Consider the following 25,815-nt stretch of genomic DNA (forward strand, 5'->3'; position numbering starts at 1 on the left):
GAGAACGTCACAAAATTGCTGCAGATTTGTTGGCTGCACATCCATGGTGTAAATTATCCTAAGGTGCTCTGTTGGCTTGAGATCTGGTGAGTGTGAAGGCCATTCGAGTACACTGAGCTCATTTTTATGTTCAACAAACCAGTTTGAGATGATTTGAGCTTTGTGACTGCTGTAGATCATCTGCTTCAAGGTTTAATGTGAGGTGCATTGAAAGATGCTCTTCTGCATACCTTGGTTGTAATGAGTGCATATTTGACTTGAAGTGGTCTGACCATCATCCTTTTCTCTTTTTCTGTGCATTCAGAACACCAGCCTGTCTTGCTAACAACCACGCCACATTCAAAGTCTCATAAATCACCTTTCTTTTCTTCTGATGCTCTGTTTGAACTCCAGTTGGCTGTCTTGACCATGTCCACATGAATGAATGCAATGGATCGCTGCCAAGTGATTGGCCCATTAGATATTTTGGTTATGAGTATTGAACAGGTATAGCTAATAACATGTACAGTGAATGCATATATGCAGATGCCTGTTGATTCCTGCTATTCATTGGAATTATATAAATGCAGCTGCCATACTGCTCAGGGCCCACTAAGTCTCTTAATGCAGTGGAACTATATGAAGAGTTTGTACTTGGTTAATCAGTTTGCCTTGAAATGGGCACTGCAGGAGAGACATTTGGCTCAAAGTCTCTCCTCCTCACTGCTGCATGTCTTTATCTATTAAGAATCTATACATAAAACAAAAGCTTAATTTCGTTTCAGGACAGTTGCTAAACACTAAGCTAGTCTGAGCTTCTCAATCATGAGGTATCATTTCTTTCACTGAACATCAATAGGCCTGATATTTTATACAGGAACTGGTCAGAACCCAATGAGTGAAATGGCAGTGGCAGAGATGCATCACATGTCTTACTGTAGAGTGTAGTGCTCAGTCTGGCTAGTCTCTTTTTAGTTAATTTTGGGGAGTTGAAACGCAATCTACATTTTGGTTACACTGCTGCAATGACTCATGTCCATGTAATGGACTCCAGTGTACTCTATAGTTGTATTTTTGCTGTCTGATGTCTTCAGAAGACAGTAAAAGTAGAGTTACCGTCAGGCTTGTGTAAACAAAGCACCATGTGTGGAAGAATATGTTGGTGATTAGGTTGTCTGGCAAGCTGCCCCACATCGGAGTTAGTAAAGTGGAAATAATCAAAGAAATAATCAAAACCAAACATATAAAATGATAAAAGTGTTTTTCTCTTGATAGCTTCAAATCACTCATCTGTAATTTCTCCTCTATAGAGGTGTGAAGTTGAAGTTAACCCGACGATTACAGCCATACTAGAAGCATTAATGTCACATTAATGAGAGGGTGACTCCTCCTTAATGGGAGAATTCGTGCAACAGTGCGGCTATGCTGGCTGGTTTAAGATGCAGATTTTGTTCTTTTTATTTTAGACTTCAGTTTCAGTTCTGTTTGTAGATTTTATTCAGATCTTCTAACCTTAATTTAAAAAAACGTTTTTTTAGATATATCAAAAACTACACTACATATTTAAAAACACAGTTTATTATTAAAAATATCCAACTGATGGTGATTAATAACACAACAGTAGCAGGACACAGTACATTACAGGGGTGAGTTTCACATCAGTCACTGATGTTAGCATTAGCGCATTAACATTAACATTAGCGCAGTGGCTTGAGCTACACGGCTGTAGCTAACAAGTTGTTCTTATTGTATTCTGGTTCCTCTGCATCCTGCTAAACAACAACAAAAATTAGGATTCCTAAACTAAGAGAGCTGTTAAACTTTGATCAAGAAAACATAATGACTTTTATCCAACGATGACAAAGTTTATTCGCCGTACACCAGTATGCTTTGACATGCTACTTAGCACTTTGATGCACCAAAGTGTTATACTCAAAATCACACACAGATTCATAATGACATCATTTTTTCGCTATTGGTTTCTCAATGTCAATTTCTCATCTCAACTTTACAGCAGAGACCACAAAGTTGAGAACACCAAGTTTAATCTGTTTGATCTGCAGTTCCTAAATAATTTAGTTCTTCTGATTATCTCGATAGATTATCTCGACAGAATAACTATTAATAAAACTGAGTTCTTATTATGAGAAAAAAATAACAATTTAACAACCTAAACAATATATGACATTTTTAAAATTTTTTAATTTCCTTCAAAGCATGTGATTGGCCAAAGGTAGGCTTCAGAAAAACCAAAAAAGTCCTATGCTCGTGTACTGTATATCAGTCGGTGTGTTGTAGGCCCAGAAGGAGCTGTGAAAGATGGTAGAGTTTGGACTGAATCCAAAAACTCATCCCATTTAGGTATAGCGTTTAAACAGTAATCAAATGATAGCACATTTGTTTGAAGGTTATGTTGTAAAAGCATCCTGCTGTGTAACATAGGTTTTGGGCTCACTGCCCAGATATTTCACACACTTAAGCTCATAATGGTATTTCTTAAGTTGTCAATCATCTGTCTCTCCCTCATAAATAAAAAGACTCGGACCATGAAAGCAGACACATTTTTTAAAAATTTCACTGTACTTAGTAAAAGACAAATACTACCCTCAATCATTCGCTCTCTACGAGGTGAAACCTCAAGAAAAGAGGTTTTTAAGAGGGTATATTTCTGAGGCAGTTAATGTAACCAGCACAGTGTGATATAACCGAGACAAACAAGGCCAACCATCCACAGACATAAATAGATTAGAAGTCTGTTAAATGATTCATTTGTACCCTATTGAATATCTTTAACCAGTCTCCCAGTTGGCTGTCCAGCTGTTGGGTGCATATTTGAGCTTCAACAGAGAGCCAAAAGGATTTGATAATTGTAATATCCATCCATCCATCCTCTTCTGCTTATCCGGGGTGGGTCACAGGGTCAGCAGCCTAAGCAGAGAATCCCAGACTTCCCTCTTCCCAGCCACCTCCTCCAGCTTGTGTGAGGGAACACGAACGTGTTCCCAGGCCAGCCAAGAGATTTAATCTCCCCACCGTGTCCTGGGTCTGTCGTGGGGCCTCCTTCCTGTGGGACATGCCCAAACACCTCACCCAGGAAGTATTCTTGTCTGATGCCCAAACAACCTCAACTGGCTCCTTTCGATGTGGATCATGTGGATCATCATTTGAGCAGGAGGTGCTCTACCCTGAGCCCCTTCTGGTCAAACTCCTATCTCTAAGGGAGAGGCCAGCCATCATCCGCAATCTCGTTCTTTCGGTCACTACCCAAAGTTCATGACCATAGGTGAGGGTAGGGATGTAGGGACGCTCAGCTCTCTCGTCACCACCACGGACAGATGCAACGTCTGCATCACTGCAGCCGCAGCACCAGTGTGTCTGTCCATCTCTTGCTCCCCTCTCCTCTCGCTCGTGACATGGGGTGGGCACTTCAACCTTTTACAGCCGAGGACTATTCTCATTTTAAGAAGGAGGCCACCAGCTGATGAAGCAAACAGAACCACATCATCTGCAAATGATATGAACTGAATCGGTGACAAAGGGCAGCCCTGGTGGAGTCCAACACCATCGGCAACAAGTTCGACTCATTCCTGGCTATGGGGACCAAGTTCTTGCAATGGTTGTATAAGGATCGAATGGCTCGTAGCAACAGGCCAGACACCCCATACTCCGGAAGTACCACCCACATAACACTCAGAGGGAAACTCCACAAAATGCATGCGGACTGGTTCGGCAATCTTCAGTCATAATTGTAATATGAATTATTAATTACATCACGTTTGGATCTCGGCTGAGCTGTGCCCTGATCACTATCTCTGTATTCCATCATTTCCCCTCACTGGAGACAATCTGATATCACAAAAATCAGATGTAGAAAAAGCTTGAATAGTAAAGACAAGCCTACAGTACTGTTAAATGTCTTAAACATTACCTCACTGAAGGAGAAAGCAAATTCAATTAATACAAATTGGATGAGAAGCCAGCCTTTGAAAGCACATGACAGTTCATGTTTGCATATGAAAATGAGACATCGCATTATTTATTGTTCAGGCAGATGGTTGTCTCTTTTCCTGGGTGCTTTTTCATATTCTTATGTTTTGACAGAGCCTTCTGTTGAATAATTGAATTTCAAGTTTTACTTACATCTGTTATATTCATTAGTACGGTGCTTTTACAGTTTTGGAGACTGTGCATCTGAAGAAGAAACATAACAAATTTCTCCACAACCTATAAGCTAGCTTCAGTTTGCACAATTACTGAGCAAACTGTGAAGATCTTCACTAAACTGCAAGACCATCTGTTAATAGTCTGAAGTAACACATAGCTGGTTGTTTTGCTTTTTTAAGAAAGTGCCTAGATAAACTTTTACAGCCTGTATCTTCTTCATTAATGAGGCTTCACAAGTTTTCGTTCCCTCCAACCAAACTGCTTCGCTAATGAGGGAGGTCCTCAGCATGAACTATACTTGCTACAGGTCTTAGTGTCTGTGGAAGATACTGTACATCTTTTAAAGATAATACTAAACCAAACATCCCTTAATGTCCTGCTCTGATCTAGAATAACCTCAATTTACACTCAATCCTTTGTTATCCTTAGAAATTCTTTATATAAATATATATAATATATATATTTGTATTTACATATCACTTCAAAAAAAGTCAGTAGTGCTGTGTGGTCTATTCTATAAAAGTTAAATACAAATGAACACATGTAGAGGTAAGTACAGGTAATACAAAAAATTGCATACTGCACACCTGTAGCTGTGTTAAACCAACAGCTAGGTGACCCAGAACAACATAACAATCATTTCGGTTGAGCTGTGCTTACAGAAAGTACTCAGCGTCACACGCGCACACACAAAAATACAGTCTTTCAACACTTCCTGTCACTGTACAGCCCCAAATCTTTCTCCTCCTCATCAGCGTGGTTCCCATGGTGACAGCAGAAAGAGCAGCAGAGAGAGCAGGGTCAAAGGCTCAAAAGTCATCGTGTGGGCGGAGCCTTTAACAGGCACCTGACGGAGGATAGGCAATAAGATACAACATTACAGAAAATAGAGTTAACAAGAAAATATAAATATATATAAATATATCTATATATAGATATATAGACAGATATATCGAGATATATATCGAGAGAGATAGATAGATAGCTAGATAGATAGATAGATAGATAGATAGATAGATAGATAGATAGATAGATAGATAGATAGATAGATAGATAGATAGATAGATAGATAGATAGATAGATAGATAGATAGATCTGATAACAGATACAAATAAAAACACCTTCAAAGCAGTGGTACAATACAGTGGTCCCTCGCTATAACGCAGTTCACCTTTCGCAGATGCTTTGCTGATTTTTTTTTTTAACAGCGCATTGTGTTCTGCGTCCTGATTGGCTGTAGACCATTGTCAATCAATCTCGTGTCATGTCTCCTGTACAGTATAGGATGAGTTCAGCTTGTCAAATTTACATGAATCTTCGATCGTTACCAGTGTGACTCTGAAGTGCTGTACTGTATGTTGTGGGTGCCTTTGGTTTCATTCTATAATACTGGACTTATTATTCTACGAAGGTTTGAACTTTGAGTGTTTAAACAAAAGAGAAAAGTGGGAAAATGTTCATGCCTGTCCTCGGAAAGTGTATAAAGTGTGTAGTGAGTGGTTTTACAGCCTTAAAACATCTATAATAATTGTAAAACATAAAGTTAGCTACTTCGCAGATTTCACCTATCGCGGGTTATTTTTAGAACGTAACTCCCGCAATAAACCAGGGACCACTATATAAAGAAACGAGGGGCGACTCAAGACTTTTCGCTGTACTTAAATTTGTAAGTATGTGTACATCTTTAGAAATAAAACTAGGTTTGCTGTAGTTGCTCAACTAAAAAAATAGAAACAAAAACGAAATCTACGATTCCATCTGTATGTTTATTGAACTTCAGGGAGAGCAAGCAGTGGTGTTACATCACACAGCAGACACTATTCAATGAAAAGTGCGTCATCCAGGAACAACATTGATATCAAGTTGCATCAGGCTCTCTCTGACAGAGCTCTGCATGTGACAGGCTGATCGATCACTCTGCATTTGCTTCTCAGTAATTAATCAGAGGAGCTCATTGCAGTGGTTTGAAGGAGGTGTGGGTGGGTGTGAAATAACCCAAAAAGTATTGGAAAACGGTCAGAGGATTTCAGGCCTCAGAATCGTCGATACTGATGCACAACTACAGATCCGTCCCTAATGCTCCATGAAAGTCGGCAAAAATCGATTCGGTTGTCAAAAAAAAGAATCGTTCCAAATAACTCTCGAGTCTGTCTGCACTTGTATGAGTGTTGATGCACGGGATTTGTTTCACTTCTGTTTGGCTGATACGTTCTCAGTCACATAACCTGTTCGAACCATTCCCGCCCCTTTCTTTGTCTTTGAAATGGGCAGACAATTATTGCCATGTCTGCTAACCTGTCATGTTTACTTATTGTTCTGAGTTCTTTTTACTTACCTGTGTAGGTGGAAGGAGATGAGGAAGGACTGGGCGACGACGAGGTGGGGTCCTGTCCTTTCCCTCTGGACTACGACCGCTGGGTGCATCACCTGGCTCGTCCCCTGAACAAAAGCAAAAAATAAGATGATTTTAGCATGACAGTATATAAGATTAGATCAAGATCAAGTTAAGATCCCAGAACATGCTCACTGATGAAAATCTGGCATTAAAATCCCCATTAAATTAAGAGAGAATACTTGTGGAAGTTATTTTGGTTCTGTTTTTACTCTCATGGTTGCACACAATCTTGCATTATTTATGACTGTTTTGTTGATTAGAACTAAAAGATTTATGGACTTCGCCGCACCCACCCACAGCTTCGCACAGTGTGAATACCGTTACCTTACAAGGCATAAACTCACACAGATGTGCAAAATGTTGCTTCGTCTAATGGGTATGCGGCCGCACTTTCATATAGGTGTGTGTGTGTGTGTGTGTTGGAAGGACTCCAGACTTATCGCAGGAGAAACTCAGGTAAGTGAGTGGATTAGGACAGGAGGGAAACAGACTTTGCCGGTGGCTAAACACAGTTGCACACACGCATATTTCAGTCTGAGACATTGTCATACACACCTGCACTGTCGCAAGAAAACTCGTTCATAACGAGCTCGCGCTCTCTGTAATATCTTGGCACAAACACGCTAACACACACACACAGAGTCATACACACACCTGCTTGGGAAGAAATCTGATTCCGTCTCTTACAATACATATTGTCATGCAGTACAATAGACAAAGAGCTTCTTTCAGTCGCTGAGGAATGAGGCGAGTTTGTTAATGTTGAAACACTCACACAGATATTATATCTCAGTATTACAGACAGAAAATATGAGAAATTTAAAACAGAAACACGGACAACCTCCTTCAAAATATCAGCGTGCGAGACGCCTGATGTGTTTTTGTTTTCCACCGCGTCTGTGCCGATGATAGAGGTGATTTACTCGCAGCAGAATGTTTACCAATTAGGCATCTGTCCTTTATTGTGTGCACCGTTGACAAATAGCAGCATGGAGCAATATGGGACCCTGGGTTCCTATCTGAACAAACATTGCATTCACGCCTGTGTTTGTGTGTGGTCTTGCTCTGTGACCATCTGTTCCCATCAGAATCGAAAACCTCGAGTCACATCTGGTTTGAACCTGTTTAGGAGACAGAATTGGGTCGTGTCATTATTGATTTGCCACAATAACAAGTGCAGCGAGACGAATTCATGTTTCATTTTTAGCACAATATTAACCGAGCCTCTCTTTCCTTTGCACTGAGCTTAGTTTGATGAAAAATGTGGGAGGGAGGCAGGCGCATTGTCCACTTTGTTAGACAACATTAACTTTGAAACATCAGAGCTTAATGTTTCCCCTGAGTACGCGCATGCAGATGTAAGCATGCCCAGTGCATTAGCGGCATTTTCCCCAATCAATTATAGGAAACAAAATGATGACTGAAGGAAAACTATTAAAACCTGAGCAAAATACATGCAGAGAGTTCACATATATATATGTATATATATATATATGTTGTAGTGGCAACAACACAGTTGCTTACCTACCTCAGTGACCTCGTGCCCAGACTCACACACAACTGATCACCAATCTGTGACCTAGGGTGTCCTTATGTTCAAACATAGTGTAGATTATGGAGAAACTGTGGTTTATACATAAGTCCATTTACAGAACGCCACTCGGGTTCAGATCAGTCAGGCCGTTCCTCCCAATCACACCCCTCCATTGCCCATGTGACCATTGAAGTCACTGGATTAAGCACCCTCATGCAGCCCACCCAGCGACTCCAAGAAGGCGGGGTGCACTGATCAGATAACTGCGAACAACAGTAAGCAAGCAAAAAGGATGCAAGTGCAACATCCACAGCCTGCTGCTTCTCACTAAGAGCAACTCTAGATTAGATCAGAGAGCAGCATTCAGTCATAAATATTTTTTTGAGTTTTCTTCTCAGTATATGAAACTATATTAGCATTTTAACACTTTAACACTTGAATACTTCAGCATTGTCCTTTTAGCTAAATGCAATTTTAAAATTTGGACTTTTTTTGTGCAATTTGTCTTGTAAAAAAAGGCAAGAAATTTAATTGTAAACCTTCACTGATATTTCCACTTGGATTTACTTGCTTGAGCCCGTGTCACTTCAGCTTGTATGTGTGTGTGCATGTGTGTGTCACAACACACAGTCTCCTCCTACATGCCCTTTGGCATGTTTGTTTCTTAGCAACAATCCAGAACACATCACGTATAGCAGATTGTCTAGAAATATGTGTACGGACACACACAGCTACAGGTGATTAATTGCTTCTGGACCTACTCATGGTGTAGTTTAACCTTTATTGCCACCTGCAAGGATGGGGTTATCGTTTTGTGTGTGTGTGTGTGTGTGTGTGTGTGTGTGTGTGTGTGTGTGTGTGTGTGTGTGTGTGTGTGTGTGTCTATTTGGGCAAATTAATGACATACTGAGGGACAGTCAGTGAACTACAGTAATACACTGCAGTTTCCGTGTATCTGCTATCGCACATCAGCCAAAAGCTTCAGTGTTGTTCCATACAAACAGCGAGCAGCTCCATTCATGCACGGTTTGCATCCCCAAAGGAGCTGAGCTGACACTTTACAAGGCAGGACACCAGTGGTCACTATGTCCTGCGATAAACTGCAACTGTAATGGCTGTAGAGGGCAACTGGATAAAAATGGGAACAGATTCACTAACTCCTCCTTTCCAAAACAATAAATATGTCCCTGTCACCTCTGAGTTGTAATTTAGACACTTTTCCAAAACAACAGGATTGGAGGAAATTGGATTTAGTTGAAGAACTCACCCAGAGGTGACAGTAAGAGTCCAAAGCAGGCGGAGAATTGCCATAAATGAGAGCTGTAGTGACCCATAGACAGGAGACTGTATGCCCAGCGTGGAGTCCCTCGCTCTTTGTTTCTCCTTACATATAACTTCAGAGGACCTCGGCTGACATTAATGTACTGCAGACTAACTCGAACCATAAGAGTTGCTTCACTTTCCTAAAATAACACAATCTGAGCAGTTTAATCTTCACTTTAACGTCTGACACGTTTGCCTCATTGACCAGCATCTCTCCACACTGCTAAAATGTGTGTTCTGTTGAGAGGGAAACACAGAGCCTCATTGGTAAAACACAAACTTCTGCTTTCCAGAAGCACAGTATGGCATCCAGTGTTACATGATGTGTGCACCTCTTGCTGAGTCAGGCTGCGAGTTAAAGGTGCCCAGCTTTAGCCATCTCTCTTGGGAGAAGAAGTGTCTTCTCTCTCTGCACCGCCAACAACACATTTTCTTGAGAGAGGTCCTGCACACTGCAACGTGTGGCTCAGTGACCTTACAGCTTTGCAACCCTTTGAAAGCTAAGATTCTTCTAATTTGCGGCCTCCAAATCCTTTCCTTGGTATTCTTTTCTCGTTTTGTGCAGGAACAATTAAATGCTTCTTGTTTGGCATTTCTCATCGGCTGTGGATCTTGATCAATAACAAGACCTAATTAAAATTTTAATGTCAGATATATTTATGTTTTTTAATGCAACATAAATATATTCATCCATGCCCTTTTTGCTCTCCTGGTAAACGTTCAACAGTCTGGGAAAGTTTTTTAAATAAACTAAAAAATAAATAAATAATTTTTTGTGAGGACTGTATGAAACATTGGCAATAAATGGCAAGCAAAACACAATGTGTGCCACTGGGGTGGAGAAATTCATTCTCGTCTTTGTGACACATAAATCATATATTTCGTGTTTTCATGTTTTCCTATTTTAGACACAAAGCATTCAAACTGTAGCCACAATCATAATTTGCATCTGGAGCTCTGTTTGTAATATTACACTTTAGCATTCCTGCAACAACTATTCCGGGAAAGCCGCTACCCAAACATCAGCATAGCTGTGTCTGATTCCTCCATTTGGCCATCTAAAAAAAACCCTACTGACAGCACAGCTTCTTCCTAATGGCAGCAGACGCCACAGTGTATGTGCTGCATGTGTGTGTGTGTGTGTGTGTGTGTGTGTGTGTGTGTGTGTGTGTGTGTGTGTTCAAAAACACAGTGTGTGTCACAGAAACTCGTTAGTAATGCTTTGATCAGCTCGGCCTGCGTGTGAAACAGAACTCAATGAGCACATTTGGATGTGTCAGGCAAAAAAAGAAGAGTATTTGTGCTCTTGTCTTGGTGCAGAGGGTAATATCAAGTGTGTGTGTGTGTGTGTGTGTGTGTGTGTGTGTGTGTGTGTGTGTGTGTGTGTGTGTGTGTGTGTGTGTGTGTGTGTGTGTGTGTGTGTGTGTGTTTGCTTGTGCAGTTGTCAGGAGAAGCATGATCTGAGGAGCCAAAGTTAACGATGAACTGACAGCAAAGGTGAAGATGTATATGCGCTAAGCATGTGTGTGTGTGTGAAATAGAAAGTGCATTAATGATCAATCGCATGCGATATCAAATACTTGTGGTGTACTGTACAGAACTGTCAATTTAGGCCCCAATTAGGGGCAGTCTTGTTGTTCCTCAGTTTATATACACGGAGCATTCGCTCACACACACAGACACACACAAGCTAATGATGCGAGGTGACCTTGAAAAGCGTCTGGATAGCTCGTGTGTGTGTGTGGGCGTGTAAATGTATCCCAAGCATTTCCAGCTGAATCAGTAATGAGCATTTCATTACTTCAGCCTCAGTTCCCCAGGGAGGAAACACACACACACACACACACACACACACACACACACACGCACACACACACACACACACACACACACACACACACACGCAGAGCAGAAAGAGCATGGTACAAGGTAGCTGTAGATTATTCCCTCAGCAAGTGCTTATTAGAATTAAATTATATTATGATAGTGACATTTTCTTTAAAAGCAAAGAAAGAAAGGAGCCGACTTCCAACTTCAGTACATCCTGACATGAATGACTACTTTCTATGCAATCTTGCAATGAAAGCAGCGTGATTCTGATATCCTGTTGAAACCTTCAAGGGCACTGTACTGCAGTATTATTCACTGCAGTCATCTTGTTATTTACTGACTATAAAAAAGAGAGTATGGGTCCCAGTATAGCTCACTGGGTTGAATAGGTGACCCACATGCCATAAAGCTATCACAGAGGCCTGCGTTTGAATCCACACCGAGGTCATTTACTGTGTATCTCTGTTTCCTGCCTTCTCTCATTGTCCTATCTTTATGAAGGCTAAAGAAATCTACAAATAAATACATATAAGAGCATAATGGAAAACGATATGCTTGTCCTTTATGTTATGAGTATCTATAGAAACGAAACGCATCCTCTCTAACCCCTCTGGGTAATTTACCATTACATTTCCAAGGGAAACGGAGGAAAAAAGGAAGAACACAGAGAAGGTTCATGGATGTAGTAAAGGAGGACATGCAGAGGGTTTATGTGACAGAGGAGGATGCTAGGGATGGGGTGAGATGGAGGCAAATGATCCACTGGGCGAAACCTGAAAGGAACAGGTGGAAGAAGAAGAAGATTTCCAAGCACTTTAGTAAGATTTTAAGAACGATACATTGTAACACCATAGTTACAGTTTATAGACGTCCCTTAAGTACCACGCATCCAGGCAATCATTAAGTTAGTGTTTTAAAATGAGGATAGCTGAGCATGTGTGTGCCTGTTCAAAGCACTGCTGTGCAGAACAGGAAGATTGGTGGGTGAAGGTGGATGAAAGAATGAAGCGAGCAGAGTGGCTCTTTGAAGGCTACACATCAACAGCAAGCCGGAGAGGGTGTTGTGGGAGGCGCAGCTAGACAAAGCAAGGGCAGCATGCTTCTCCAAAAGGTCAAGTATGAGAATAATAGCATCCCTGCAGAGAGGAGGACTAATATACAGATGATGTCGAATCAGATTTGCATGAACAATCTCCCTCAAGTGCCGACATGACCAGAAAGTCAGAGGTAAAGAGGGGCGGACTGAAAATAAGGAAATAGATGGTTTGATAGACGAGGAGACAGGCAATGAACGGTCTGTTTGATAGAGGTTATGGGTGTGGCAGCATAAGTGAACCCAACTCATTTTGTTCCAAGCAACAAAATGATAAAAGAAAGCATCTGTTTAAAGAAAAATGCCCAGCCCAAGTGATTTCACCACAAAAAGTATCAGGAGCCAAAAATAAATAAAGTTAAATGCCGTATTTTTCAGACCATAAGGCACACCGGATTATAAAGCGCATTAAGCGAAACAAAACAGATGAGCTCATTCTCTTTGCTTCCTCTACTTCTGTACCATTGATTAATGTTGAATTCCCTCGCAGCTGCTCTATTCCTGTGTTGTTGCAGTATATTATGACTAACCTCGTATTGTGGATCTCAGTTGTTCTCATGATTGAAATTTGGTCCGTTTAAAGCATCCTGCCATGCGATTGCATTTGTCCCTAACCATCGGGAACCCCCACGTTAACTTTTATCGAGTGGAAAAAAAAGTGATTCATTCATCATTCATCCTCCAGCTTCACTGTGTTTATGTTATGCTAACATAGCTGTGTCGCTAGTGATCACGTAGCACATCATTATATACCAGCTAGCCCAACTTCAGTAACCCTACAAACGTCACTGCTGTTTAGTTTTCTTCTTCATTTATGTCTGAAGTGATAGCAGAGCTGTACGTTTGAATTTTTTCACAAATCTCTCAGTCAGAACATGCAATGTCATGTTTAGGTGGAAACTAGCAAGCTAACTTCCTGCTAACTTCTAACTCTGTTAAATTTAATAAATTTTGTTTTCATGGATGCCTGGATGTTAAACTTAATTGTTATACCTGGTAAAGCAGCAACGCTGATCATGTTATTACAGATGAAAGAATTTAGACAGTTTTTAACTCTCAGTGATGCCTCAGTGTTCATTTGACTTTGGAACGTGAAGTAGACGGAGTTTTGGACCCAGATTACTCCGAATCCGTGAGGCTCCTGCCTACGGTAGCTGTAATGCTCCAACAATCCATCAAGCGGTGTGGCTTCGTAGCTTCCCAAAGTCTCACCAAAATACTAAAACATTTTTTTGACATATTTTGAGCGCCGTGTACCACATATAATCCGTTCAAGGTCAGTAAGCACAACCAGAATTCATACATAAGGCGCACTGTTGATCTTTGAGAAAATTAAAGGATTTTAAGTGCGCCTTATAGTGCGGAAAATATGGCAGTTCTGATAAATGTAGTGTCTGGCTCACAAATAGTGGAAAAAACAAGAACTTTCTTGTTATTTAGTTGTTTATCTGTTGGTTTACTTACTTCAGTGTAAAATGATTGGCAATAGTAGTGGGGAATCCTTATCAATAGAAAAAGCTGCAAAACTAATGAAAATATAGTTAAAAGATCCAGCAGGCCAGATTCAACTTTTCACCGGTCAGATTCTGGCCGTTATGTTTGGCATCTCTGCAATATACATTAACTACTTTTTTCCCCCTTTCCCAGCAGTGTTGAGCTTGGTGGTCAAAGCGACATGGCAGAGGTATACTATGAAGCAGAATAAGTGGTTTAGCCAGTTAATGCAACCTTAGGAAAGGCCACTTCCTAGCCAGTAACATTGCCACGGTTATTCAGTGCTCTTTAAGGTGGAGGTGCATAAGCTGACCAATCAATTCTGTGGAAAATTCCATTCTTCTTTTAGGGAGGCTAATTAGGGAAAGACAGACTCTCAGCAGACGGGATTTTACTTGCCTCTTGAGTATTGTACTTTTTGACCTGACATGAAATTTGCAAGTCAGCTACCTAAGTGGTCATAAGCACCATAAGCAGTATATGAATTCAATGACATAAAAGTTGTACTTAATCTTCCCATGCCTTCATGACAGGGCAGTGAAACTGAAAAGTGTATGAATTTATACAGTTTTGGATCTAACTTGGCTGCATTATTGCATTATTATATTATAAAATAATCACAGGAAAAACACTGCACTGTAGTTACATTATTATTATTATTATTCATTTTACCTAAAGCTATGGCCGATAGAAACAATAAAAAACAACCAAATACACACAAGGAAAGAAAATACCTCCAACAAAGCAGCACAAAGAACAATAAAGCCATTTTAACAAAATCTTAAAAACTGTAAATGAGCTTCATCTTCGAAATCAGCACAGAGATCATATCAGGAACAGATCTGTTTAACACACAGCAAGCAAAACAAAACAAATCAGGTAATCATTATGTTTTCTATAACTTACATAGTGCTTAACGAATTTATTATCACCATTTAATGAGAGCAGCAGCCCTGAATTAACAGTACTGGTAATTATCAAAATCAGTGTTTCTGCTTCCGTCATGGTTAATCCGCCAGAATTTACAAACTCTTTAATCAAAATGATAGTTTAAAGCTAAAATATATAATTATTGTTGTCATTACTGGATTTCAAAGTGTACTGTTTTATAAAAAAGCAGAAAATGGTAAAAACACTTTATTATATTTTGAGTGAGATGCCAAATTACAGTTTTTTTACTTGTATTCTTGAACAAAAAAAGAACCGCTTTAGTGCTTGAATGTTTTGCTGGATAGCATGAATTCATTTTTTTTTCTTTTTTGCTTAAAAAAACTGTCTTTTTTTTTTAAACAGACTGCTGACAGATTTATATAAATATATTACATATATAATTATATAAAACATTTGTGTTTTCTTGTCTTTATAACAGGTAATCTAATAAATTTGCCTTTTTGTCTTTATAAGTAACTACAAGCAAGTATAAGAAGATAGAAAGACGATATGACGGGTTTGGACTGCCGGTGTGAAGCAGCAGTGGAACAGTGGGATATTGTTTGCATTTACTAGATGTTTTACACCCTGACGTTCTCCAGCGTATGCATGTACAAAGAAAGCAGTTTTATCTTATAGCACTGATCAATTCGTTCATGAGGCTCGCTCTGGGAACTTTTATAGTCACCAGTGCCGATTGGAGGCCTTGCCAGACTTTTTATTGTTCTTCCTGGCTCCCTTTAGACAGCACTGAATGCTTATGAATGCAGATCAAACTGTACTCAGGCGGAGGGGCAACATTTTTAATCAGTAGAAAAACTGGCCTTTCCCTTTAAAATGAAATAGCTTCTGAAGGCTTTGCAAAGCTGGCTCAAGGGAAGTGGGGGAGAGACCAACAGAGCAACGCAGACATTATGGAGGGAAGATAGGTGGAACAATGTGTACACTATCCTGTTTGTATGTCTATTATTTATTTCAGGTTTATGTTAAGAACCAAACACTGTCAGCAATTTAACTGTGACTTAAACTGTGCGTTTGCAGATTCCAGTGTGCTTCAGGAACAAAGAGGAAGCACAATGCACAGACTCACTGCTACTTGGCCATGAGAAATGGCACGTATACCCCACCACCACGTCCTTACTATCCTTATCGCTCCGTGTGTTACTCCCTTTCTCTCTTCCTCTTCCTTCATTGTCATCAAATAAGGACCCATGGGAGGACAGACCACCTGGTAACCATAGCTACAGGGATTGAGCACCCCATTGCGAGTAGTGCATTCACACATTCTCTTACAGACACACACACACAAATGCCTCTTGTGCTTAAAGAGTTCCTGAATATATTACCAACGAGTATGCAGCAGAATATAAACCAGCCTGTGGTCTTGGTGCTTTCCAGAGTGGTATTACTGGTTGTAAAGTGACTCGTGGATACCTGGAGGTTATAGTTTCCCTATCTCAGCATTCAACCCCCCACAGTATAGTACAGCAGCTATGGTGATGTGGCATTTCATTTGGAAGAGAAGAGAAGAGAAGAGAAGAGAAGAGAAGAGAAGAGAAGAGAAGAGAAGAGAAGAGAAGGGAAGAGGAGAGGTGATTACATTTACATTATTGACGTTATGGGACCTGGATGTCTAGGGAGACAGAGCGATCGGAGATGGGCCAGTTGAAGAAGGGATTGTGCTCGTTTAAGGAAGGAAAATCAATCAGTTTAATCTTGGTGAATTCCAGAAAAAGAGAGAGTTTGAAATGACTAACTGACATAAGAAGCACAGTAAAGATCAAGAGAATAAAAAGACTCTGCTGCAATGTAATAAATAAGTGATACTATTAAATAACCTACAAAGAGGAAAGCTATATCTGACTGCTGATGCAGAAGTCCATAGATCAGAATCCATTAGCTTCAGCCTTTGCATTTATAGGCGTTTATCATATCGCTTTTCCACTGGTGACAGTGAAACAAATGCTGCGCCTGAATCTTCACCATAACAACGTTTTCGAAACGTATGACAACACTGTGTGAGAATGAACTCCAGCATGAGTTTGGCTGGAGTTCACCGTCTCCGTCTAATGGCACAGATAGCTTAAACTTAAGCTGCCTGCTTTTAACTGCTCATGTGCTCGGATGCCTGTTTTTTTCCTTTTGTTTTTGATCGGCGAGCATTGTTTGCCAACTGATTCTCCTCCTCCCGGCTGAGATCAACTCGCCTTGATGTGGAAAATGGACTTAAATCAAATAATAATAGACCGCGTGCTGTCTCGGCACAACTGAAGCAACTTCACGTTGCCCACATAAATAAAACACATCCGTTTTGGAGCTTGACTTCTGCCACCCGCCGATATGGCCTGGCACCGCGCCTCCCTCTCTGCCCACACGCGCTGCCCTCGTCCCGCCTCAGCTCTCAACAAAGCTGAGAAATAATTATGTCAAAATATTTGCAAAAGAAATTCTTAATCTTTCTCATATCTGATAGATCTGGGTTTAGGGAGGGAGAAGGAAAACACAATGGTATTTGAGTGTGTGTGTGTGTGTGTGTGTGTGTGTGTGTGTGTGTGTGTTCAAGGACGCACATACAGACATTGTAAGTCAAGAAGCAACACAGTACTAGATTTGTTTCTGTCAGTCAGAGCGGCAGAGAGCAGATACACATAAAACATGCTGGGTTACACACAAAGACGCTTCAATCTCAGACATCGCAGATGAAACGAGTGTTGGGCACACAAACAAGAGGTCGTAAAGATTCATTTGCACGCACACACACACACACACTCTCTCTTTCTAATGCAAGCAGAGTCTGGATTCTGTGCTATTCCTCTCCTGTGAAATAATAAGCTCCACATTTCAGTGATTCGGATTTAGAGAAGTGGTTTGTAGGCAGAATTTTAAAGAGATAAAGCTGGAGAGCCTAGATTTAGTGGCAGCCGCATCTTTAAAAACAACACAGCAGCCTAAATTTATTCATGCAATAGTATTTTATTTATGCTTTACCTCAGAATCACTGATATAGTCTGCTGTACAGACATGCAAAGTACAAGCAGAGAAAAATTAAGAAATGGCTTGTGTGAGCCTTGATGTGATTTGTGGGGTCTAGCTGATCCAGCATCACTCTTTCAGCTCCAGTGCATGTTAGCCTTGTTTATATGCATAGAAAGGGTGACAAGCAGGAAGAAATGCAGAAAATCCCCGTCTGTCACTCTATATTGTGATTCTTTCTCCAGGCTTGAGAGACAAGATCCCAACACGCTGCCACCGGCTCGCTTAATCATAACCAGCAATTTTCTCTGCAAATAACCAACGTACCAGCTTCAGGCCCGGCGGGAGGTTTGACTTTCCTCAGAAGTGGCACATCAAGGTTAGCGGAAAGGGTATGATAAATGTAGTGACAAATGCATTACTTTTAGTGTTCTTAAATAAGCAGGTCATGCAGTATAAGAAAACAAACAGAAGCGCTCCTCAGAGAGGGCTCATGGTGAAGTGAACACGCTACCTTGTCGAAGTTATCTGAATGCTTGAAAAATAATCGTGATGTGCATATTTTCCAAAACACGGAATGTGAATGATGTGCGTGAACAAACTATCAATTAAAATCTTCTGTCACCTGTCACTGAACTATCACTTTTTATAAATTTAAGAGATGAAAAGAGAGCTGTTTTTATTTTATCCTTTTTTTAAACAAAACACAAACCAACAATGGTTTCCTACCTTTTTTTTCAATGAGATTATATATGTGACCTGACCAGTTTACCTGAATCTGTTTCCCAGTCTCAGTTTTCATCCTACTGAAACTACATAACACACTAAAAATGTGACTTCAGTGATTTGATCTGGGAAACAACAATACAAACTCAGAGACTCCAGTTGCTTGTATGTGTTATGGGAAGTTGCGTCGCAATGAACGTGTTTAGGTTTCTTCACATTCAGCATGAGTTTTCAATTCAATTCAATTTTATTTTATTTATATAGCACCAAATCAAAACAGCAGTCACCTCAAGTCACTTTGTCAGGTAAAGCTCCTACAATAACTGAGAGAAAAGCCCAACAATCAAAGGACCCCCATGGGCAAGCACTTGGTGACAGTGGGAAGGAAAAACTCCCCTTTAAAAGGAAGAAAGCTCCAGCAGAACCAGGTTTTGCACTGGCCCATTTCAAAGATTTTACCATTTTCACCATCACCATCTCAGTTTAAACAAACCAGGTGTGAAGAGAAGTGGCAGGTCTGACTATAAACCACTTGCTTATTGGCTAATTGTTTGAGATTAACAAGTCATTAGCAGTGAAAATAATACAGATGTGGTCCTTTTTGAAACATAGCATGACTGAAATTTATACAATAGATACTTTTTTTTAGTATGACCGGAAATGAGTGACTGAGCCCACACTGTAAACTAAAAGTGTTTACAAAGGTCAAGTCAGGAAGTTGTTATTCCCGTAGGCTGTGTGTCGAAATGAAGGATAGTGTCCAGGCATCCACGAAAAAAGGATTTACCAGGGTGAGTGGGGGAAGGTGTTAGCAGTAAAGTAGCTTTGAAATCTAAAGATAAGAATAAAAACATTTAGCCAACCCACAAAGCTTTGGAGGTTATTGAAGTTCAGCTAGTTTGCTAGATCTTTTAGGTGAGAGATAAAGTCTTCTCAATAAAAGTGCATGTTCAGTGTTGTTCCGTGAGGTACACAATCTGAGTCCCCATTGGGTGATGTGATGGCATGCCACACATGGTAAGCTCCACACCTCATCACCCGTTGATTCACTTTAGTTTAATTTACAGTCACTACTTTAAAATATTCTATTTATTGTTCAATATCGTTTCTTTATTAAATGTATTCATTTTTCCATCACACCTTCCAATGTTTATATGGCGTGCACACATATTAACCTTGCAAGGTCAAAGTTCTGTTTTATGTTATATTAATACATCTTTCTTTGTTTGAGTTACCTGGGGGTTGGTGTCTCCTCCTGTCTGGCAAAAGGTGTGGCAAAGGGCTGGGAGACCTGAAGTACTGCTGACAGCCTAATTGGATTGCACCACATGCTTCATTGCCTGGGGGGTGTTTCATGTTTGTTTAAATGTTTTGTATTAGTTGGTTATATGGCAGCCATCTTGTTTTCCCCCGTGTGTGTCATTTGGTTTAGCTAAACCAGTATTTAAGTCCCCCTGTGTGTGTGTCATTTCAGCAGGTCAGTTTACCATATGTTTGTTTGTGGTTTTGTTAATTATTATCTTGAGTTTAGTCTGTTGAGTTGACCTCTTTTATTGGTCTGCCTGTTTAAGTTTTGGCTTTGTTAAATATATTTTCATATTTTTGGGTCAATAAAACCCGTTTTTTGAATTAAAACCACCTGTGTCCTTTATGCTTTACTGCTTGGTCCCTGACAGGTGACAAAAGAGATTAAACAAAAAAACAAAACATGGTCCTTTTCTAAAGCATTAAAATACTGCTGAGAGGCTCACAGCATCCTGGATACTCAGTGAAGCATGCCTTAGCTTGAAGGCCGGCTATGAATAAATAGTACTGATACAGTTACAAGTGTACAACTGAATAGTTTGCTAAGGCTCATCTCTATTCAAAGAACAAGGGCACACAGAAACGACAAGAGCCTTAGAAACAGCCATGTTGCCTTTACATTATCACTTAGCAAGTGAATTCAATCCAGCTGCTTTTTGTTTTCTACATAAAAACACTGCAGCAGTGGCATTGAAAAATGTACACAGAAGATGGCTATTAGTGCGTTTTTCTTTTTTGGGAAGGAAAAAAGGTCATAAGCATAGCAGATGAATCCCATTTAAGATGTCAGCATCGTGTCCTCCATCCTTCGCAGTGTTATTTACCGCCTCATTATTATAAGGAGTAACTTAACACTCACAGGAATTCAGATTTTTACTCTAGTGGTTGAACTTCCCACCTTTATACAGCGATTTAGCTACAAGTGTTTTTCAAACACGATGATTCAGCGTTGCCAAAGAGACCACTTCTTACTCTTGTCAGTGATGTTGGGTGTTATAACACCTTGCAGGCTACTCTGCGGAAATTTAGGTCAATTTTAAAGGATAAAGAAGTCAGCGTGACTGTTCTTAACTTTGCACTAAACGTGTTTTGCAATTTTACTTGTTTTGAATTCAATCTGTTATTGCATAAGAACTGTTTACGTGTTTGTAGCGCGCACATGTTGTTTGAAACAACTCATGGCCAGGCCACATTTAAAAAAGAGATTTCTAATCCTTTAATTAAACTTTTACTTAAATGAGACTGAATAAACTTTGTTACCAGAATGAAGAGATATCCAGTCTATATTTAACTTAGTTTAATATATTAAGATATGTGCAGTGGGGTTTTTCGAAGGCTGATGACATTCTTTAGATTTTTAGATTTGGTGTTTACAGTTTTCCCCATTTTGATAAATGGACTGCTATTTTTATAGCACCTCGGTATTCGGTTGAGCTCTCACAGCATTTTCTACTGAAAGTGTCATTCACCCATTCACATATCACTTTTATCTAACATCTAACATTTACACACACACACTCATGTGGATGAACTGGGGTTCAGCATCTTGCCCGAGGATACTTCTGCACAGAGACTGGAGAAGTCAGGGCCCAATCGATCGGTAGATGACCCAGTCTACCATGCTCTACCACCTGAGCCACAGCTGTTCAGGTGGTATTAAGCCGCTAAGAAAGACATAATGGCTCAGAAAGGATCAAAACCTTTCTGAAATCCTGTGAAAAGCTTTGATATTGTATTTCCACCAGTCATTCTAAGATTTTCTCTCAGCTAACACAGATCACAGTAGTCCGTTATCTTTAGAGCATATTAAATTACTTTTAATTAACCTTTTTGCCATGATTGTTGCTTTATTAGATAAAAGAAAATTCCACATCTAGTTGTCAAGCAGCCCAAAGCCATATTTTTCTGAGCACCACTTCCTTTTGCTTTCACTCTACTTAAAACAGTGGACCCAGTTTTTTAGCTGAATCTTCTCTTTACTCGTCAACACATTTCATGCTATGAGAAACACAGGGCCTTTAGATGTTTTTCAGGCCAAGGACAGAAAACATTACATTTGGCCAGTACCCTCAACCCAGAGCATCCTTTCTGAAATTAGCAATTAAAATGAAAGTAAATTTGAACTTCATCCACTCTGTGGAATTGTCTCAACGTTCCTACGGGTCCCAGTTCTCCCTGTGACACCCATGTATTATGTATAAGCATATGCACGATGAATAAGTCAAGAGATAAATGACGAAAATTACATTTCTTTTCCGCCCCCCATTTCTGTTTTTGGCATGACCCGGTTGTTAGTGCATCCTTTATCACGGCAGAGGAGCAAGTAAACTGCAGAGACCAGCAGAAAGTGAGATGGAAAAAGTGAGAGAAGAGCAGAGAGAGCAAGAGAGGAGGGAGGACAGTTGAATCCATCTCTCAGTACTATCCCTCCCTCTGGGCATTTCCCGGCTGGCACACGATATGTGGAGGCTGCAGTATTTTAAATCTCTACCATACTAATACCAATGAACCATGAGCACATTGTCTTTTATTTATTATTTGTGTGTGTGTGTGTGTGTGTGTGTGTGTGTGTGTGTGTGTGTGTGTGTGTGTGTGTGTGTGTGTGTGTGTGTGCATGCGTGCATGTGTGCAAGCATGTGTGCCGGAAACCCCAGAGCTACAGAGGCTAAAGACAAGATTGCAAGCGTGCACCAACTCATTTGCGTATATGTGTGGGTGTATGTTTGCTAATGTTTGTTCCTCTCTTTCTGCGAGCTCGCCTATGTGTTTGTGTGTGACTCACCGCTCTCCTCACCAGATGCTTCACAGCCATCTTCATCATCACAGTCGTCTCCGCTGCCTCCCTCCGTGTGGGCGCTCCCTCCCTCCTCTTCCTCAACCCTTCCTCTCACTTTGCTCGCCCAGCCCAGCTCCACTAATAGCTCCTAAATGAAGCGCACACACACATATGTCCACAGATATTACACATACATTTGCAAGACACTTGGATTGATTCAAATTTTGTTCTGTATTGTGACAAGATTTTGTTCTGATTTTATTTGATAACCTTACTGGTAGAAAAACATTTTTTATGTCTTTCAAACTATGTTGTCTTTTTTCATAACTTAAGCTAAAGAAATTGGAACAAATTATGTGTTTTGTGACAGGCTGCTAGTAACAAAGTACCTAATGATACAAGAAAGTCTTTGAAAAACCTTCCTTGGAAGCAAAGTCTGAAGAATTGAGGGGTAGCAGTTTGTAATGTATACTATAATCGAGAATAATCCAATTTTCAGGGGGTCACATGGAAGGCAGTGACTGATTTTTATAATGGAATGACATGTATGTATAAACACACATCGAAAGAAAGACTAGAAAACAAGGAACATGTAGACAAAAACACAGGTCAAAGTACACATGAAAACTTTATTCAAGTCATGGTATGACAACAAGAATCCCACTCTCCACTGCTTATTTAGATCAGTGCCGATGCCGTGGCATAATTGTGATGCCAGATAAAAGCTTCATGCCTCCATTCATGTCTTCACGCCTGCTATTTGATTACTTTTTAAATACAATACTGGATTTAGCTTCAGTGGTGGTAAGATCTATCTGTTTTGGTCTTAAAATTTGTCCCACGAACACATTTTAAGACCAGAGGAGATAGATCTTTTAGAGCAGTGGCCCACAGGTTGTGGAATGCTTTGCCTCCATCATTATGTTGCCTTGATTGCATTTATTCTTTTAAACAGGAGCTTAAGACTCATTTATTTAGACTGGCTTTTACCTAGATTTGTGCTGTATGCTTGATTGTGCTGTTTTATGTATATCTGTTTTATATTATTGTGAAGCATTTGGGGTTGTTACCCTGTAAAGAGTGCTATATGAATAAAGTAAAGTAAAGTAAAATATGATTACCAGATTTATAAATAACAGTTCACATTTTGTTAAAACAAAGGAAAAAATAAAACATACAAGTCATCAAATTGAAAGTCATACGGTTTTCACCCATACACTATGACAGGATCATGTAATTGGTTCATAGTTTGATAAATGAGTACTGTAAAGAGCCAAGGTGGGTCATATAGATGGGGTCCAGCTAAGGACAGAGACAAGGCAAACATACAGCATTTTTATCAAGGAAAAAGACATAAGAAGACATTAAATATATATGTATATATGGTACCATGGTGAAAAATAAAATGTCAGTAAAATATATCTTTTTTCCTTTGCCTTATTTCTGTCCTTAGCTGGAACTGATTAGGTAGCATGGTGGTCCTGGCTTTGAGACCTTTACTTGATTTGGTTCCCTGACCAACTGTTCCAAAGCCAGCAGTGTTGTAGTGTTGCCACTACAATATCCAATATAAAGCTGCTGGCCAACCAACTAGACATTGTGGTGGTTGACAAGGAACAGAAGACCACAGTTGTGATATATATTGCAATCTCAGCAGACAGCTACATCAGGAAGAAGGAGCACAAGAAAACAGAGAAGTACAAGGGGCCAAAACTAAAATTGTGGCTCCAGCAGATTGCAGGCACAACATCAGCAGAATTGGTCCAGAAGAGCACAGTCCAAGCACCAGCTAAGATACTGTGCAGAACCTCTGGTAGAGCACTCAAGCTTCAGGATCATATCCATACCACACCTCCAAGCGGTGAAGAGGAGAGAGTTCATCATGTTACCAGTGGTTTCTATGGTTGTTAAAAGTAAAATGAGAAGAAAAGTCTTCAGCTTTCCGGCCCCTCTCCAAACTGGAACCAGCTCCCAGTTAGGATTTGAGGCAGACCCTCCCCTTACTTTTAAGATTAGCCTTAAAACCTTCAGTTAAGGCTGGATCAGGTGACCTCCCTTAGTTACACATCAATAGGCCTATACTGCTGGGGGCTTCACATGGTGCATTAACTATTTCTTCTTCACTCACCTTTTTTTTTTACTCACTATGTGTTTATATTCAAATTTGCATCTAATCTGTTATTAAATAATTCAGTTATTATTTATTTCTGTCTGTCTTCCACAGTGTGCCTTTCATCCTGTCTCCCTCACCACCAGCCAATCACAACACAAGTCTGTTTTTCCTTCCCACTGTCACCAAGTGCTTGCTAACAGGGGGTTCTTTGATTGTTGCTGTTTTCTTTGTATTATTGTAGAGTCTTTACGCTGCAATATAAAGCTCCTTGAGGCGACTGTTGTTGCTATCGGGTGCTATTAAAAAAGAATTAAGTTGAATGATTTATATTATTGTACTACATTGAAAACTGTCTGAACAACTAAATGGACAGTCAGTTGTCTGAAATTTTATGATAATTTTAAATTTGCTATCCTGCAGAGTGAGAGCTGTAACTGATTTTCCCTGTCTCAGCTGCTTGTTTATACACAGACAAAATCTGTCTGACTCTCTCGTATTTAAAGATGACTTAACTCTGCCTACCAAATATAATCCCTTTAGCACATAAGCATAAGGTGTCTGTTTTGATTCACAAGGGGAAGATATTAAGTAGGCAAACAGCATTGTGGGGTGGCTGTGGCTCAGGTGGTAGAGCAAATCATCTACTGATTGGAAGGTTGGTGGTTCGATCCTTGGCTTCCCCAGGCTGCACACCAAATATCCTTGGGCAAGATACTAATGCCAAGGTTGCTCTCTGATGTGTTTATTGGAGTGTGAATGTTTATTAGTTTGCACTTGTGTTTAGAAGTACTTGTGTGAATGGGTGAATGCAGCATGTTGTATACAGCGCCTTGAGTACTCCGGGAGAGTAGAAACGCACTATATAAGTATAACAATGAAAACAGTGCACCTATCCTTGTGTATGGATCAAGGAAACATGTTTAAAATAAGCAGGCATCATCGATCACTTTATTTGATTAACAAGCAAGGGTGCCTGTTAGTCCTTGTGGAGTTTCCTTGTGGGGCAGAAGAATGTGGGATGCAAACGGAGGGACATCTGGCCTCCACCATAGAGTAGGCGTGTAGCAGCCACGGAACCAAGGGGAAGCAAGGTTATTATATGACAGCATGTCCGAGGGGACACAGAAACAGACTAGGCTCTGTACGGTGATTCACCATCATGTCACTGGACTGCAAATGA

The 25,815-nt window shown here is 40.2% G+C and overlaps 1 protein-coding gene across 2 annotated transcripts in view; it reads right to left on the reverse strand.

Moving 5' to 3' along the window:
• Positions 1 to 1,541: 1,541 nt before the first annotated feature.
• The window catches only part of gpc5b (glypican 5b), a 62,098-nt gene continuing 37,824 nt past the window's right edge, over positions 1,542 to 25,815 (reverse strand). The window contains exons 9-11 of one of the 2 annotated variants that reach the window (XM_026146864.2): positions 22,541 to 22,670; positions 6,479 to 6,582; positions 1,542 to 4,990 (exon numbers count right to left, since the gene is read on the reverse strand). In XM_026146864.2, the coding sequence (XP_026002649.2) occupies positions 4,895 to 4,990; positions 6,479 to 6,582; positions 22,541 to 22,670 (330 nt within the window). In that variant the 3' untranslated portion in view covers positions 1,542 to 4,894. Of the gene's footprint in view, positions 4,991 to 6,478; positions 6,583 to 22,528; positions 22,671 to 25,815 lie in introns of both variants that reach the window. The other variant, XM_026146863.2, reaches the window with a different exon arrangement.

The sequence above is a fragment of the Astatotilapia calliptera genome, chromosome 17, assembly GCF_964374335.1.
Source record: "Astatotilapia calliptera chromosome 17, fAstCal68.1, whole genome shotgun sequence".
Taxonomy (NCBI): Eukaryota; Metazoa; Chordata; class Actinopteri; order Cichliformes; family Cichlidae; genus Astatotilapia; species Astatotilapia calliptera.